This window comes from Candida parapsilosis, contig 005569, assembly GCF_000182765.1.
Source record: "Candida parapsilosis strain CDC317 annotated contig 005569".
NCBI classification, from domain to species: domain Eukaryota; kingdom Fungi; phylum Ascomycota; class Pichiomycetes; order Serinales; family Debaryomycetaceae; genus Lodderomyces; species Lodderomyces parapsilosis.
This window is the reverse complement of record NW_023503278.1, coordinates 1,142,388-1,157,695: the sequence shown is the minus strand read 5'-3', so window position 1 is coordinate 1,157,695 and position 15,308 is coordinate 1,142,388. Positions and strand designations below refer to the sequence as shown.

General features: G+C 39.8%; 7 protein-coding genes across 7 annotated transcripts; 6 read left to right on the top strand and 1 right to left on the bottom strand. All coding sequences in view use genetic code 12, as the record gives it.

The window, feature by feature from the left end:
• Positions 1 to 23: 23 nt before the first annotated feature.
• CPAR2_105330 (sepiapterin reductase family protein) lies at positions 24 to 835 on the top strand (the record flags this gene model as incomplete). Its single annotated transcript, XM_036812584.1, has 2 exons — positions 24 to 60; positions 114 to 835. 2 exons carry the CDS (start codon positions 24 to 26, stop codon positions 833 to 835), a joined length of 759 nt encoding a protein of 252 aa, XP_036663677.1.
• Positions 836 to 937: 102 nt separating this feature from the next.
• Positions 938 to 1,780, top strand: URA6 (bifunctional uridylate/adenylate kinase; the record flags this gene model as incomplete). The annotated part of the gene is made up of 1 exon (XM_036812583.1): positions 938 to 1,780. The coding sequence occupies one exon, from the start codon at positions 938 to 940 to the stop codon at positions 1,778 to 1,780; it is 843 nt and encodes a 280-aa protein (XP_036663676.1).
• Positions 1,781 to 2,120: 340 nt separating this feature from the next.
• On the top strand, positions 2,121 to 2,648 carry ESS1 (peptidylprolyl isomerase; the record flags this gene model as incomplete). Its single annotated transcript, XM_036812582.1, has 1 exon — positions 2,121 to 2,648. One exon carries the CDS (start codon positions 2,121 to 2,123, stop codon positions 2,646 to 2,648), a length of 528 nt encoding a protein of 175 aa, XP_036663675.1.
• A 623-nt stretch (positions 2,649 to 3,271) lies between these two features.
• APE2 (metallo-aminopeptidase) lies at positions 3,272 to 5,866 on the top strand (the record flags this gene model as incomplete). The annotated part of the gene is made up of 1 exon (XM_036812581.1): positions 3,272 to 5,866. The coding sequence occupies one exon, from the start codon at positions 3,272 to 3,274 to the stop codon at positions 5,864 to 5,866; it is 2,595 nt and encodes an 864-aa protein (XP_036663674.1).
• A 9-nt stretch (positions 5,867 to 5,875) lies between these two features.
• TUS1 (Rho family guanine nucleotide exchange factor) lies at positions 5,876 to 9,838 on the bottom strand (the record flags this gene model as incomplete). The annotated part of the gene is made up of 1 exon (XM_036812580.1): positions 5,876 to 9,838. One exon carries the CDS (start codon positions 9,836 to 9,838, stop codon positions 5,876 to 5,878), a length of 3,963 nt encoding a protein of 1,320 aa, XP_036663673.1.
• Positions 9,839 to 10,488: 650 nt separating this feature from the next.
• Positions 10,489 to 11,700, top strand: CPAR2_105280 (uncharacterized protein; the record flags this gene model as incomplete). Its single annotated transcript, XM_036812579.1, has 1 exon — positions 10,489 to 11,700. The coding sequence occupies one exon, from the start codon at positions 10,489 to 10,491 to the stop codon at positions 11,698 to 11,700; it is 1,212 nt and encodes a 403-aa protein (XP_036663672.1).
• A 1,876-nt stretch (positions 11,701 to 13,576) lies between these two features.
• Positions 13,577 to 15,214, top strand: ICL1 (isocitrate lyase 1; the record flags this gene model as incomplete). Its single annotated transcript, XM_036812576.1, has 1 exon — positions 13,577 to 15,214. One exon carries the CDS (start codon positions 13,577 to 13,579, stop codon positions 15,212 to 15,214), a length of 1,638 nt encoding a protein of 545 aa, XP_036663671.1.
• Between the last annotated feature and the right edge of the window lie 94 nt (positions 15,215 to 15,308).

The window sequence follows — 15,308 nt, the reverse complement described above, 5'->3', positions numbered from 1 at the left end:
CCATTCACACAAATAAACTACCTATGACACACGTTTCGATAGTTACCGGTGCTTCGAGAGGTATGTATACAAGCTTATCTCAATTCCGTTCATTTGCTAACAAAACTCTTTAGGAATTGGTAAAGCAATCGTTGATACTCTTTTGCAAACACCAGAGGCAAAAGTTGTTGCCATAGCCAGGTCTCAAGACGCCCTTCAATCCTTGAAAGATCAATACGGCCAAGATAGTTTCGACTTTGTCGCAGGTGATGTGACTGATGCTACTACCATACAAAAGGCAATTGACATTGCTGTTACTCAATTTGGTCAAATAGATTCGATTATCGCCAATGCTGGTGTTTTAGATCCTGTCGGTACCATCAACACCACATCAATCGAGGATTGGAAAAAATTGTATGATGTTAACTTGTTTTCAATTGTACAATTGATTCAACTCAGTTTACCTGAGTTGAAACGTACAAAGGGTAATGTCGTTGCTGTAAGTTCAGGAGCAGCCACTAAAGCTTATAGTGGGTGGTATGCATACGGAAGTTCAAAAGCTGCCTTAAACCACCTCATTTTTTCTTTAGCAGAAGAAGAGCCTGCAATACAGGCGATCTCAATTGCTCCTGGAGTTGTTGATACGGAGATGCAACAGGATATTAGAGAAAAGTTTGGCTCCAACATGAGCAAAGAAGGATTGCAAAGGTTTATTGACTTACACGAGAAGAAGCAATTGTTATCTCCAGAAGAGCCGGGCAGAGTATTTGCCAACTTGTCATTAAAAGGTTGGCCAGCAGACTTGAATGGACAATTTCTTCGATACAATGATCCCAAACTTGAATCTTACAAGTAGATTGTAGTTGAGAATCCAATGAAAAAAAAGAGAAAAAAGCAAAATTATAAATTTATTGACTTGTTTGTAGACGCCCAGTCTTGATTACTTCTTTAATTTATCATGTTCCCTAGGCATCTATTCACTGCTAGAGCAATTGCTCGTAGCTATCAAAAGCAAAGTTTAGTATTCAGGAGGCTCAAATCTACAAGACCTCCACCAACTCCTCCACCAACATTAAAGGGAAATACGTTGCTCATTTTGGGTGCATTGGTTATAGGTTCAACCATTGCTGCAACATTATACAATAGAGACGGTCCTAAATCTGCATTTGAACCAAGTGGGGCCACCACGCAAGCCAATACACCAGAGTTCACACCCGGCAAGATCAACGTTGTGTTTGTTCTTGGTGGCCCAGGGGCCGGTAAAGGTACCCAATGTGACATTTTGGTAAAAGAGAGAGGTTTCACTCATTTATCAGCTGGTGACTTGTTAAGGGCTGAGCAAGTTAGGAAAGGATCGAAATATGGTGAGTTGATTGCCAAGTGTATCAAGGAGGGAACCATTGTTCCACAAGAGGTTACGATTGAATTATTGAAAAACGCCATCAAGGAAAAATACCAAAATGGTCAAACAAAGTTTTTAGTTGATGGATTCCCCAGAAAAATGGACCAAGCATTAACATTTGAAGAGACAATTGCCAAATCAGCCTTGACGATTTTCTTTGAGTGTCCTGAGCAAGTCATGTTGCAAAGGTTGTTAGAGCGAGGTAAAACTAGTGGAAGAGCCGACGATAACATTGAGAGTATAAAGAAGAGATTTAGGACATTTGTGGAAACATCGATGCCTGTGGTTGACTATTTTGACAAACAAGGTAAAGTTGTAAAAGTGAGATGCGATCACCCTATCCCTGTTGTTGCCAAACAAGTATTGGACGCATTAAAGGAAAAAGGAATCCAGTTTTAGATGTAGTTATAGAGTAGAATATAAATGATTGAGACGATAGTATTTGGTTGTAGAGGGGGGACGAGCTCTGGAAGAAGCTTTTACAATGTTTTTGTTTTTCCCACATTACACAATTCTTTGTATTTTTCCGTCACCAAAAAACATCATACAAAAAGTATAGCATTCGACTTAAGCTATTTAACAACCATTACTCTTGATCAAGAACAATACTGGCAATACTACTCAATTGTCGGCAACTGATTCATCAATACAACACAGAAAAAAGGTATGTTCTGCACAGATTCTTTTTTCCTCGTCGATCACATTACTTACTAACAAGATTCCACCAGAAGACCTAACGATGTCTCTAACCACCGGCCTCCCGCCCAACTGGACCATTAAAGTGTCCAAGACTCACGACAAAGAATACTTTCTCAATCAAGCCACCAAAGAATCATCTTGGGATCCACCATACGGGACTGACACTGATGCATTAAAGGATTATTTGAGAAAGTTCAAAGAGAATGGTCGTAAACCAGTCATCAACAAAGACGGTAAAATTAGAGCCAGCCATATTTTGACAAAACACAAAAATTCAAGAAATCCCAAGTCGTGGAGAAATCCCGAGATAACCATTACAAGAGAAGAGGCTATACAAATCTCAAGAGAACATCTTTCAAAACTTTTAAAAGGCGAGGCCACATTTAATGAGCTAGCTGAAACTGACAGTGATTGTAGCTCTCATGGTAGAGCTGGAGACTTGGGGTTTTTTGGTAAAAAGGAAATGCAACCAGCTTTTGAATCAGCAGCATTCAATTTACACGTTGGAGAACTAAGCGATTTAGTTGAAACTGACAGTGGCATACATATAATCCATAGAACTGGGTAGATCATATAATATATATGAAACCAATGAAGTAAGATTCTCGTCTATTTTATCGCTCTTGTTTGGGTTCAATCAGTATTTTTGAAATGACTGCAAGACTGGTCTATGACCTTTGGAGTAGATTGCGACTCCATAAAACTAGTTAGCGACTAAGGTGATCGCTTCTCATTGCACTTTGTTTCCGCTGTGCTTGTTTACTTGCTCTGATAGACAACTTATCAAACTGGGAACTTATTTTTGCTACCTCAACTTTTCTCTTTCAATCTGCTCTTCTTTTGACTGGTATTCTAGTCACTTTGGGTCTACGGCACCAAATGTCATGCCACAAAAATGGAACACGTTGGGCATTTTGACAGGGGAAAAAAAGAGGTATTGTATGTAAGGAATGGCACCACGGCAAACGCCCCCGATTGAGAAAGAAGAGCCGTTTACTCAAAGAGCTAACCCAAAACCCATTGTCTTTCTATTAATAAATGCTCTTGACATTTTTACGTAATCCCATACGTAGTGCCATTCGTCTCGCTAGCTTTTCCACTCCCCAAAATATTTTTCAAACTCCGCGAATATATCAACAATTTCCTTTTACAAGAACACATCAATTGCAATTGCCTAAGTTATACAGATCAATGTGCTCCAACGGTCAATCTAACCCACAGGGAAGAGAAGTTTTACCCACAAATGTTACTCCATTGCATTATGATTTAACATTGGAACCCAAATTTGACACTTTTAAATTTAATGGTCAAGAAACAATCGATTTCAAGGTTAATGAGAGAACTGATTACATTACGTTGAATTCGTTGGAAATTGAAATTCAAGAAGCCAAGCTCGATGAAGTTCCCATCAAAGATATCTCCTACGATACTGATAAACAAACAGTCACCTTCAAATTGCCAGATCACTTGGTTGAAGGATCGCAAGCTCAATTGCACTTGAAGTTTATTGGTGAATTGAATGATAAAATGGCTGGTTTTTACAGATCAACTTACAAGGAAGATGGCAAGACCAAATACTTGGCAACAACGCAAATGGAACCGACCGACTGTCGTAGAGCATTCCCATCGTATGATGAGCCATCTGCAAAGGCAAAATTCACCATTTCGTTAATTGCTGATGAAAAATTGGTTTGCTTGTCGAATATGGATGAGAAAGAGACGAATTTGATTGGTGAGCACAAGAAGAAAGTCATTTTCAACACCACTCCATTAATGTCAACCTATCTTGTTGCGTTTATTGTGGGTGACTTGAAATATGTCGAAAACAATAACTATCGTGTCCCAATCAAGGTTTACGCCACTCCTGGATCAGAGCATTTGGGTCAGTATTCAGCAGATATTGCTGCCAAAACTTTGGCATTTTTTGACAAGAAGTTTGACATCCCATATCCATTGCCAAAATGTGATATGGTTGCCATTCATGATTTCTCTGCTGGTGCCATGGAAAACTTTGGGTTGATCACCTACAGAACTGTTGACTTGTTAATTGATCCTGAAAACACCAACGTCAACACTAAGCAAAGAGTTACTGAAGTCGTGATGCACGAATTGGCACATCAATGGTTTGGTAACTTGGTGACAATGGACTTTTGGGATGGTTTGTGGTTGAACGAAGGTTTTGCCACGTGGATGTCTTGGTATGCATGCGATGCATTGTATCCTGACTGGAAAGTTTGGGAATCATATGTTTCCGATTCCTTGCAACACGCTTTAACATTGGACGCTTTGAGATCGTCACACCCTATTGAAGTACCAGTTAAGAGGGCTGATGAGATTAATCAAATTTTCGATGCAATTTCATACTCCAAAGGTTCATCATTGTTGAAGATGATTTCAAGATGGTTAGGTGAAGATACTTTTATCAAGGGTGTTTCCAATTACTTGAAAAAGCACAAGTGGGGCAACACCGAAACCTTGGATTTGTGGAAAGCCTTGAGCGATGCTTCAGGTAAGGATGTAGTCAAGGTTATGGACATTTGGACAAAGAATATTGGGTTCCCAATTGTCAAGGTTGAGGAAGATGGCAATTCCATCAAAGTCACCCAAAACCGCTTCTTGGCCACTGGTGATGTCAAACCAGACGAGGATAAAGTGTTGTACCCAGTATTTTTAGGATTGAGAACTAGCAAAGGTCTTGACGAGTCATTAGTTTTGAATGATAGATCCTCCACGTTCAAATTGCCAACTGATGACGACTTTTTTAAAATTAACGGGGACCAAGCTGGTATTTATCGCACTGCTTATGAACCATCTAGGTGGAGCAAATTAGGAAAAGCTGGCGTTGAAGGAAAACTTTCAGTTGAGGATCGTGTTGGGTTGGTAGCAGATGCCGGATCCTTGGCCTCTTCAGGATTCATTAAAACTTCAAGCTTATTAGATTTAGTCAAGTCATGGTCAAATGAATCCAATTACGTTGTATGGGACGAGATTTTGACTAGAATTGGATCCATCAAAGCTGCCTTATTGTTTGAAGACGAAAGTACGAAGAATGCATTGAAGGTATTTACCAGAGATTTGATTGGTGCCAAGTTGAATGAAATTGGTTGGGACTTTAAGGAGTCTGATTCATTCGCCGACCAACAATTGAAGAGCTCTTTGTTTGCGTCTGCAGCAAATGCTGATGATCCAAAAGCAGTTGAATTTGCCAAAGACGCATTCAAAAAGTTTGTTGCTGGAGATAAAAAGGCCATCCATCCAAACTTAAGAGCCACTATTTTCAACATCAATGCTAAGAACGGGGATGAACAGACCTTTGATAAGTTATTCAACATTTACCAAAACCCAGATTCAATTGAAGAGAAGATTGCCGCATTAAGAGCACTAGGCAGATTCGAGAAACCGGAAATCATGGACAAAGTAACTGGGTTGTTGTTGCAAACCGATGTCATTAAGCAACAAGACATCTACATCCCAATGCAAGGATTGAGATCACACTCTGCTGGTGTCGTCAAGTTGTGGGAATGGTTAAAGGAAAACTGGGACAAGGTGTATGAATTATTACCCCCGGGATTGTCAATGTTGGGATCGGTTGTCACTTTGGGTACCTCTGGATTTACCAAGGAGGACCAAAAGAAGGACGTTGAAGAGTTTTTTAGCTCAAAGGATACCAAAGGGTACAACCAAGGTTTGGCCCAATCGTTGGATATCATCACCGCCAAGGGCAAATGGGCCGCTCGTGACTCAAAATCGATTTTGGAGTGGCTTTCTGCTAATGGATACAATTAAAACAATATTCTATGTAGGTACTAAATTAAATAGCAATTGTAGCCCGGAAACTAATGGATTTGCCATAACAAAACTTACGTCTTTGTCGTCTGATACCAAGAGTAGTCCCTTTCCAGTGATTACTTGCACTAAATCGTTTGCACCTTTGGCAAAATCGGAGATCGACAATACCTCTATGATATCTTCTCTCACTAAAAACAAATGGTTATCAACAAAATGGACGGAATGAGCTTTGAAATCGAATATCAAAGCTGTTTCCCTTGATAATTTGCCATGTTTGTTGATGAATATAGCAAATTCAGAATAGACAAGTAGAAATTCGGTATTGTTGGTAAGTTTGAACATCCCCATTGGTATGGAATTTGATGAGGTGACTAGTTTCTTTATGGTTTCAAGCATGGTACTAGGTGTCTTTCGAGAGAATTGGTCCAACTTTTTCCGTTCAGTCTCAATTTGTGGCAAATCAGGTACTGATCGTGGCATCAACTTGTCCAATTCCATAACTTCAAAGCCTTTGTCTGTATGTAATGCAAATGAAGAATTGAAAATGGAGATACCAAAACACTCTGCTTCAATGTAAAACTTTCGATCATCTTTGAATCGACTGAATATTCCATTATTATCAATTTCCGGAATAAGCACCTTAAATGACGTGACATTCAACTTCTTCTTTGCAAAAAATAACATTGGGATATTCTTATGCAACGCCATGGAGAAAAACAATACAGGGTCTTTTGAAAGAGAGGTACCAACAATCTCTCTTCGGGTTCCCGTGTAAACATCAAGCATTTGACGAAGGAAATAGTAGCGTAGGGCCTTATCACTTAAAATGATAACCAACCCAATACTAGTGTCGACATGAATCTTGTTGAAATCGCCACCGCTGAGTACTTTCCTCCATCGGCTCTTTGATTCACAACAATATAATCCAGAATGTAGCCCAACAAAGGTGAATTTCAAATCCATATACTCAAAAGCAGTACAACACTGAACACTACTTTGAACAACTCTGCTTCTAGGAAATTGTGGGCTGTAGATGTCATCCAGTCCCAACGATTGCATCTTTTCGACTGAAGTGCGGCAAAGGTCATGAATTGTATCATTCAGTACCACAACAGGCAACTTTGTGATGCGACTTCCAAATTCATAGGCAAAACAAGTTGATGATATGGCTTTCGCGTGGTACATTTTTGTGCTTAAGAGTCGTCTATTCATATTTTCCCTTGCCATGGTTAAGTAATTGATCCAGTCATTTTTTTCCCGCTCAGTTTTGCAAATGAATAGATACGAGTGTCTCGGTCTCCCAGCATAACGTAATTTTATGCCATATTTGAAATCCTCTTCCTCTTGGTGTGCTGTTTTAGTAATTGGTGATGACGAAAGTTTGATTGTCGATGGCGTCATTACACGGTCCTCAAACGAAAGAAAATCAATTGGTATTGGATCCTCGCAAATCTTGTATTGATTCCCATTAGGTTTGGGAGTTTTTAAACGTTCGGTGATGAGAATAACATTGTCCAAGAGAATAACGTGATTGATTTGGGAAGTAATCTTTAGATCGCTTCGTCGAGTGAGATCTCCGCGACAAATAAGTTTCCTATTGATGGATCCAAGATTCAAGTTCTTCTGACGAAGACTTGATTTCCAGTATAATTGAGTCCTCAACTGCTCAAGTGCGTGGACATTATCGGCAAGCTTCTTTGAATCGTTAATCTTTGACCCCAATTTCTTGATCTCATCACTCGCTTGTTTCAACAAAAAGTACTCCGGTTCATGCTCGTCAAATCTCTTTTGAATGTCCAACAATTGCAACGGAATTTGTTGGTACCTCGAATTGAATGTACTAATGAACAAAATTGGCACATTAACTTTCAATTTTTTAACTCGCGGCAATTGCCCAATACGTTGATCCACATACGTTTTCAAATTGGGAATTCCAAGAAGTTCCTCAATCATTGGCATGTTATTCATATAAGTCACCAAATATGGCCGCACTTCTTTAGCCCAATCAATGTAAATGTTGACAATTTCAATCATGTTTTTGATAAATTTACCCTCTGCTATAAGCACTTTCAACAATGGTTCAAACAACTGGTTTTGATGTATTTCAACAATAGATGCACCGGTTTTAATAACTTTCTCTTCAAACACTTTTATCTTGGAATTGTTCAGTCCCAAAAATCCCTTTGCAGCTTTGGCAAACAGCGGACCAACTACATCGACAAAGCATCTAGCTCTCTGTATAAAAGTCTGTTCGTACCGCAACAAGTCAAAAATTAATGATTGTCGCTTAATCATGTTGGTGTCCAAATCACGCAAATCATCGATGGTTAATCGCCAATGTGTGGCCCAATCTGGGGCTAACACGATATCCTTGATGTTCATGCTTCTCATCTTCCGCTCAAGATTCATCATTCGACTGAAAGGACAAATTGTCGAGTAACACGTTACCTCTTCATCTTTAGTGTGAGGGATTGTAGTATAACATTGTAGTAGCTCAGGAAGTACACCATTTACATACACCTTATCGTCGAATACAACAACACTTCGATCTCCATTAGCATTTGGCCTGTGTAGTTCCATTACTTCAATCGCTCGAGCCAGTAAAAAAGAATTGAAAGCTCTTTGGGAGTTGTGCATCACATCATCAAGAGATACGTCACTTCGGTGAAACGCAATCAATCTTGTAATTGCTTTTATCAACTCCTGCTTCGATATCGTCAGATCGCTCAACCAGATTTGTAACTTGCAACACCATTGAAACAAATTAGATAAGGACCACACATTGGAGCAAATTTCAAAATGCTGTACTTGTAAAGCAGACGAGCTGAATGGAAGCTGTGGAAGTTCCAAAGGAAGGGGTGGTAACTCTTGTATTTTTTGGGGGACTGGTGGAGGCGAGCCTGAAGGTAACGGGGGTGCAGTACTTGTTGAGCTAATTTCGCGACTTGGTGGTAGTTCGGGTAAAAAGGAATAATCAAAGTAATCAGTTACTGGCGATTCATAATTGTAAACTTCTTCTTCTTCGTCATAAAATGGATTATCCGAAACCACTCTATACGGCGATCCAGGGTGATGTTTCGAGTATAACGAGTCCTGTGGTTCCTCGATATCTTCAATGTGATCATTCAACATAAGGATAGGCTTATCAAAGTAACCACCTTGATCAGGTCTTTTCGGTGATGGAGACCGACTTTGTGGATAAGAATACATGGATGATCTCCTGTTGGGTGTGTATGTTGGAGATGAACCTTCCAGATCCATAAAGGAGGAGTCTATGCTTTGTCTCTGTTGTATGGGAATTGTTGATTGCGAGCTCCTTGTGCTCAAGTTTGGAACATCGTTTATCTTTGGCGAGTATGTACTAACCGTTTCGTCTATAATTGCCTTTGTTCGTCTTTGTGACGGTGAGTCAATGTCATATGCAAAACTACTATCAAAATCATCGTCCAAAAAGTCTTCAATCAGTCGCGTAGGATATGGCGGTGCATCATGGATTTCTGCTTCCACCAGCACGGGATAAGGTAGCGTTGAATCTAGGGATTTGCGTTTCAACACATTTGGACTTGATTGGGACCTCGACATTTGTTGATAGCTTCGCTGCGGTAGAATACGACTAATTTGTATACTAGCATGGGTGGGTCTCGATGGTGGGGAATATATACTCTTTGAGGGAGTATTTATCAGATCGTACTCCCAAATCTCCTTTGGACCTTTCGGTTTAGGCGAGTCGAATGAAGTGAAGGATTCATCAAAAGAAATCTCTGCAGCGTCATACGATGGCTCTGTAGGGGTAGGCACCGAGTGGGGTAATTCATTGGTTCTGTAATCAACATGCTGTGCGGGAAATGAACTTGAGAATTGGCCCAGTTCTGGGTATGGTACAGACTGTCTTTCGTGAAAGCTGCTGCGATTTGTCTCCCTCTCCGTTTCTAAAGGTGGAGGCTTTCTTCTAGGTGCCTTTCTTGACATTCTGAAGCACTAACCATAAACGCAAAACGTGTCTATAGTTCAATGGTACCAATTTATGATGAGGATGTATCAAGTGTTAAGTATAGTGTGAGTTGTGTCGCCACTACTTTTCGACACTACTGTTGACAGGTTGTGTGATAACATTGTTTTGATTCTTTTTGTTTTTCTTCTTTCTTATATGAACGCAAAGTTGCAACTAATGCTACCCACTGTTAACAACTATGGCTGCAATAAAGATTACCATGGGTCGTTTTGTATACACCCAAGTGTGCGAAGCTCTCTTTCATCGGAGGCTATACTGTTCATGGGTTTGATGGTCCATGTTGGGTGTGCTATTCTTTTGGAAGAAATCTTTTGCAATATGCCTGTCGAGAAATTGTTTTTGCTTAGAAGTTTTATTCACGTTCCTAGTTTTGACGTAACAAAACCCCGATATTATGAACTTGAAGGATGCTACACTTTTTCAAAATCTGTTTCCCTTGTTGGCAGGACTTATGTTAGACCTACATAACTATGCAATTGCTTCTTGGTGTCGCTCTGTATGAGTAGACACAGTTTTAGAACCTTCCAGTCGCGTCTCAAAGAAAAAAAAAAATGTTGCATCTTCAGCCAAATTCACAATTGCTTCCAATAAACAACAAACTTTCATCATGTCGTATTCAGCCGAAGTCAATCAGTTGGTTCTGGAGGGATCCAAATCATACGCTTCAAAAGATTACGAATTGGCTTCCGAAAAATATGGAAAAGCGTGTGAAGTGTACTCTAAAGAACACGAAGGAGAAGAAGATGGAGATTTGTTATTCTTGTATGGAAAAGCATTGTACCAAAACGGTGTAAGCAAGAGTGAAGTATTGGGAGGTGTTGGAGCTAATCAGAAAGATGGAAAAGAAGAGAGGCCAGGTGAGGAGGATGACGATGACGATAACGAGGATGGAAAGGCGGAGGATAAATTTCAATTCTACGATGCTGAACCAATTGAAGGTGAAGAAGAAGAGAAAGAAGACAAAGAAAAACCTACCGAGGGAACAAACAAGAACCAGGAGATCCGCGAAAGTGAAAATGGCAATGATCAACAAGAAGAAGACGAAGAAGAAGAAGAAGAAGAAGAAGAAGAACCTGGTGATTTGGAAATGGCATGGATAATTTTAGATGCAACACGAGCTGTATTTGAGGAAAAGCTTGAATCTGTCACCAAGCCTAAGCAGTCGCCACCTTATATTAAGAATGATGACGACCCGATTGACGATGAATACGTCACGTTTTTAAAGAAGTTGTCAGAAACCTATGATATATTAGGTGAAGTGTCATTGGAAATGGAAAACTTCCCTCAATCAGCTCAAGACTTGACCAAGTCACTTGATTTAAGATTGCAATTGTATCCATTCGACTCACCGCTTGTATCGGAATCACACTATAAACTAGCGCTTGCTTTAGAATTTTGCGTTGAGGATGGACAACAAGATATAACTGAATCAAGAAAGAAAGCGGCAGAACATATTCAACTGGCCATAAAATCAACAGAAGCCAGGAACAAGAAAGAAACGGACGAGTCAGCAAAAAAGAATAATGAGGAAATGATTGGTGAATTGAAAGAAAAATACGAAGATTTGATTAAGGACCCAAGTGAACAGTTGCAACAGGAACAATTGGACATAATGAAGGGAATTTTGGGAAGCGAAGCTGCTGGTGCTAATGCAGGCCAAGCAATCATCAACAACTTGACTTCAATTGTACAGAAACAAGGAGAAGAAGGAAGCAGCACTACAGCAAATGCACCAAAGCCAGTCAACGATCTATCGGGCTTAGTAAAGAAAAGAAAGCAAAGTAAAGATCCTAAGGCTTCAAAAAAAGCAAGAAAGTGATAACTGGTATGTTTGTACGATTAGGAGTGTAAATGTAATGTATAAGAAAGGAGTCAATTTTGTTTTTAGTGTCGTGTCGTAAATTCTATTCTCTTTCTCACCTTTTATATTGCGCGGTACATGTATCGTCCAATTCCCTGATCTTGTCACGAGACATGAATGAAAGCGACACTACTCACCAATAGCATGTTTGAAGTATTACTGTTGAAGTGAACTAGTCAACGCGTTCACTTGAGCGTCATATCTCTAAAGTTTGCTTCTCTGAATTTCATATGGAATCAAGTTATATAATTATGTCAATCTTATGCTACTGAGGGAACAGTTTTTGCTTTCACAAGACATGTTTCGTATTCATTCTGTTCCACGGTAAAAACGTAATATTACAACGCGGAGAATTTGTCAAGAAATTACTACATGGGGAAGTTGTTCGCGGTGTTTTATTCATTTTCTTTGCAGTGCGAATATCGGCGCCGGGAACTGCGAAAAAAAAAAAAAAAAAAAAAAAAAAGAAACACGCTATTTCAAACTGCTTGTTGCAGCACCAATAAAATTAGAGCTTTCTGTAGTCAACTTTCGTAGTCGTTAATAAAATCTTTTGCTGGAGAAGGTTTGGAAGGATGCACTAATATTTTCCAACTTCTTGGGATGAATGGGTGACGATGGCCCGTTATGCGAAAAGAAAATATCACATCATAACCTCTAGCGTTTTCAGATATTGGTAGCGCATTTTAATGAAAAAAAAGCATTCCCATTCAACCGAGGAATAGATTTGAATGTTTTATTGTTTGTTTGTTTTTTCTGGGGTTAGGGGTTTGTTTTTGTGCAAAGGGACAAAAGGAAGGTATTCGACGGTATTACATGCGAGACAAACCGACAAACTACTAGTGAGAGAGCCGAAATACTTACTTGAAGGTAACATGTACGAATCGTGAAAGATATTACAACGTAAAGTCATGTTCAAAGATCAATCCCCCCCTACGTGTGTTAATTGCGGACATGACCGAGGACTAACTTTGTAGTTGCTCGAAGAAATCTAAAAGTCAAGCATACGTTTCCAAAAAAAGAACAAGGAATAAGCTGCTTATTTACCTTATTGGGGACATTGTAAGCGTTCGAAAAAAGCAATAAAATGCAGAATCTATTCAGTTTGTTTGCGAACTCGCCCGTTAACGTAGCAAATCAGAGCGGATCTGAAATGTGTAACACCACAATACAGAAACAGTGTTACAATGGGGGAAGTGATGGTCGATTCATGAAAGCGGTGCAATAACACACCATCCTTAAAAACCCAAAACCCTTCCTTCAAACCTCGACTCGAAAAACACCGACGGGGCTAATAATATACAGGTTAAAGAAAGAAAGAGAGAGATGGACAATCTTTTTCACACACTAACTTGTTTCTAATTTATCGCATGTCAAAATCCGGGGAAATGCGAAATAAAAAAAAAAATAGAAGAAAAGGAAAACCAAATAGCAGGTATATTCTTCGCAGAGCGGGGGAGGTGTAGGGCTTGAACTTGATCAGTGGGAAGAGCGTCAGAAAGAACAAGTATTCCGTCCTTTTTGTTGGAAGAATGTTAGCAAGGTTGACGTCGTTTCCTCGGATGGTCTCTTCTTTCTACAAAATGATTAATGATGACTCTCTTATTCTTCCATGTTTTGTGTAATATTAATTATATTTGTTGGCTGAAAATTTTAAAACACCGACGACAGTTCCAAATGTTGAAAAAGAGTAATGAAAAAGAAATGGACTATAAATATCATCCAATATTCTCCTTTGCTAGTTTTGTTGATTTACCCTTTTTTCCTTCCCTTTTTCTCTTTCCCTTTTCCTTTACAACTAACTTTCAATCACTATAGTTATTATCACACTACAATGGCTTACACTCCTATCGATTTAAAAAAGGAAGAGCAAGACTTCCAAAAAGAAGTTGCTGAAATCAAAAAATGGTGGGCTGAACCAAGATGGAGAAAGACAAAGAGAATCTACACTGCTGAAGATATCGCTAAGAAGAGAGGAACTTTGAAGATTCACTACCCTTCTTCTCAACAAGCTGATAAATTGTATTCACTTTTGCAAAAGCATGACGCTAACAAGTCTGTCTCTTTCACTTTTGGTGCTTTGGACCCAATCCATGTTACCCAAATGGCTAAATACTTGGATTCCATTTACGTTTCAGGATGGCAATGTTCTTCAACTGCTTCCACTTCAAACGAACCATCACCGGATTTAGCTGATTACCCAATGGACACTGTTCCAAACAAGGTTGAACAATTGTGGTTTGCTCAATTATTCCACGACAGAAAACAAAAGGAAGAGAGATTATCCATGTCCGCACAAGAAAGAGCCAACACCCCATACACTGACTTTTTGAGACCAATCATTGCTGATGCTGACACTGGTCACGGTGGTTTAACTGCTATCATCAAGTTGACCAAATTGTTTATTGAAAGAGGTGCTGCTGGTATCCACATTGAAGATCAAGCTCCAGGTACCAAGAAATGTGGTCATATGGCTGGTAAAGTTTTGGTCCCAGTTCAGGAACATATCAACAGATTGGTTGCCATTAGAGCATCTGCCGATATCTTTGGATCAAACTTGTTGGCTGTTGCAAGAACCGATTCAGAAGCTGCTACTTTGATTACATCTACCATTGACCACAGAGACCACTACTTCATTGCTGGTGCCACCAACCCAGAATCTGGTGATTTGGTCCTGTTGTTAGTCGAAGCTGAAGGAAGAGGTGCCACTGGTGACGAATTGGCTTCCATTGAAGCTGACTGGACCAAAAAGGCTGGTGTTAAGTTGTTCTCCGAAGCTGTCATTGATGAAATCAAGAAGGGTTCATACTCCAACAAGGACCAATTGATTAAGAAATTCACCGACAAGGTCAACCCATTGTCTGAAACTTCCAACAAAGAAGCTAGAAAGTTGGCAAGAGAGTTGCTTGGAAAGGATATCTACTTCAACTGGGAAGTTTCAAGAGCCAGAGAAGGTTACTACAGATACAAGGGTGGTTGTCAATGTGCTGTTATGAGAGGTAGAGCTTTCGCTCCTTATGCTGACTTGATCTGGATGGAGTCAGCATTGCCAGATTACGCTCAAGCTAAGGAATTTGCTGATGGTGTTAAATCAGCTGTTCCAGATCAATGGCTTGCTTACAACTTGTCACCTTCGTTCAACTGGACCAAGGCTATGCCAGCTGACGAACAAGAAACCTACATCAAGAGATTGGGTGAACTCGGTTACGTTTGGCAATTCATCACATTGGCTGGTCTCCATACTACTGCTTTGGCAGTTGATGATTTTGCCAACAACTACGCCAAGATTGGTATGAGAGCATACGGTTCACAAGTTCAAGAACCAGAAATTGCCAAGGGTGTCGAAGTTGTTAAGCATCAAAAATGGTCAGGTGCTAACTATATCGATGGATTATTGAAGATGGTCTCTGGTGGTGTAACGTCAACCGCTGCCATGGGTGCTGGTGTCACCGAAGACCAATTCAAGAATTAGGGGTGTATAGTGATTTGTACTTAGTTACGAAATTGTTTTTTTTGTATTTCATGGACTTTATGTGAATTGTAAGCTAAAATACGCGGCTCATCTG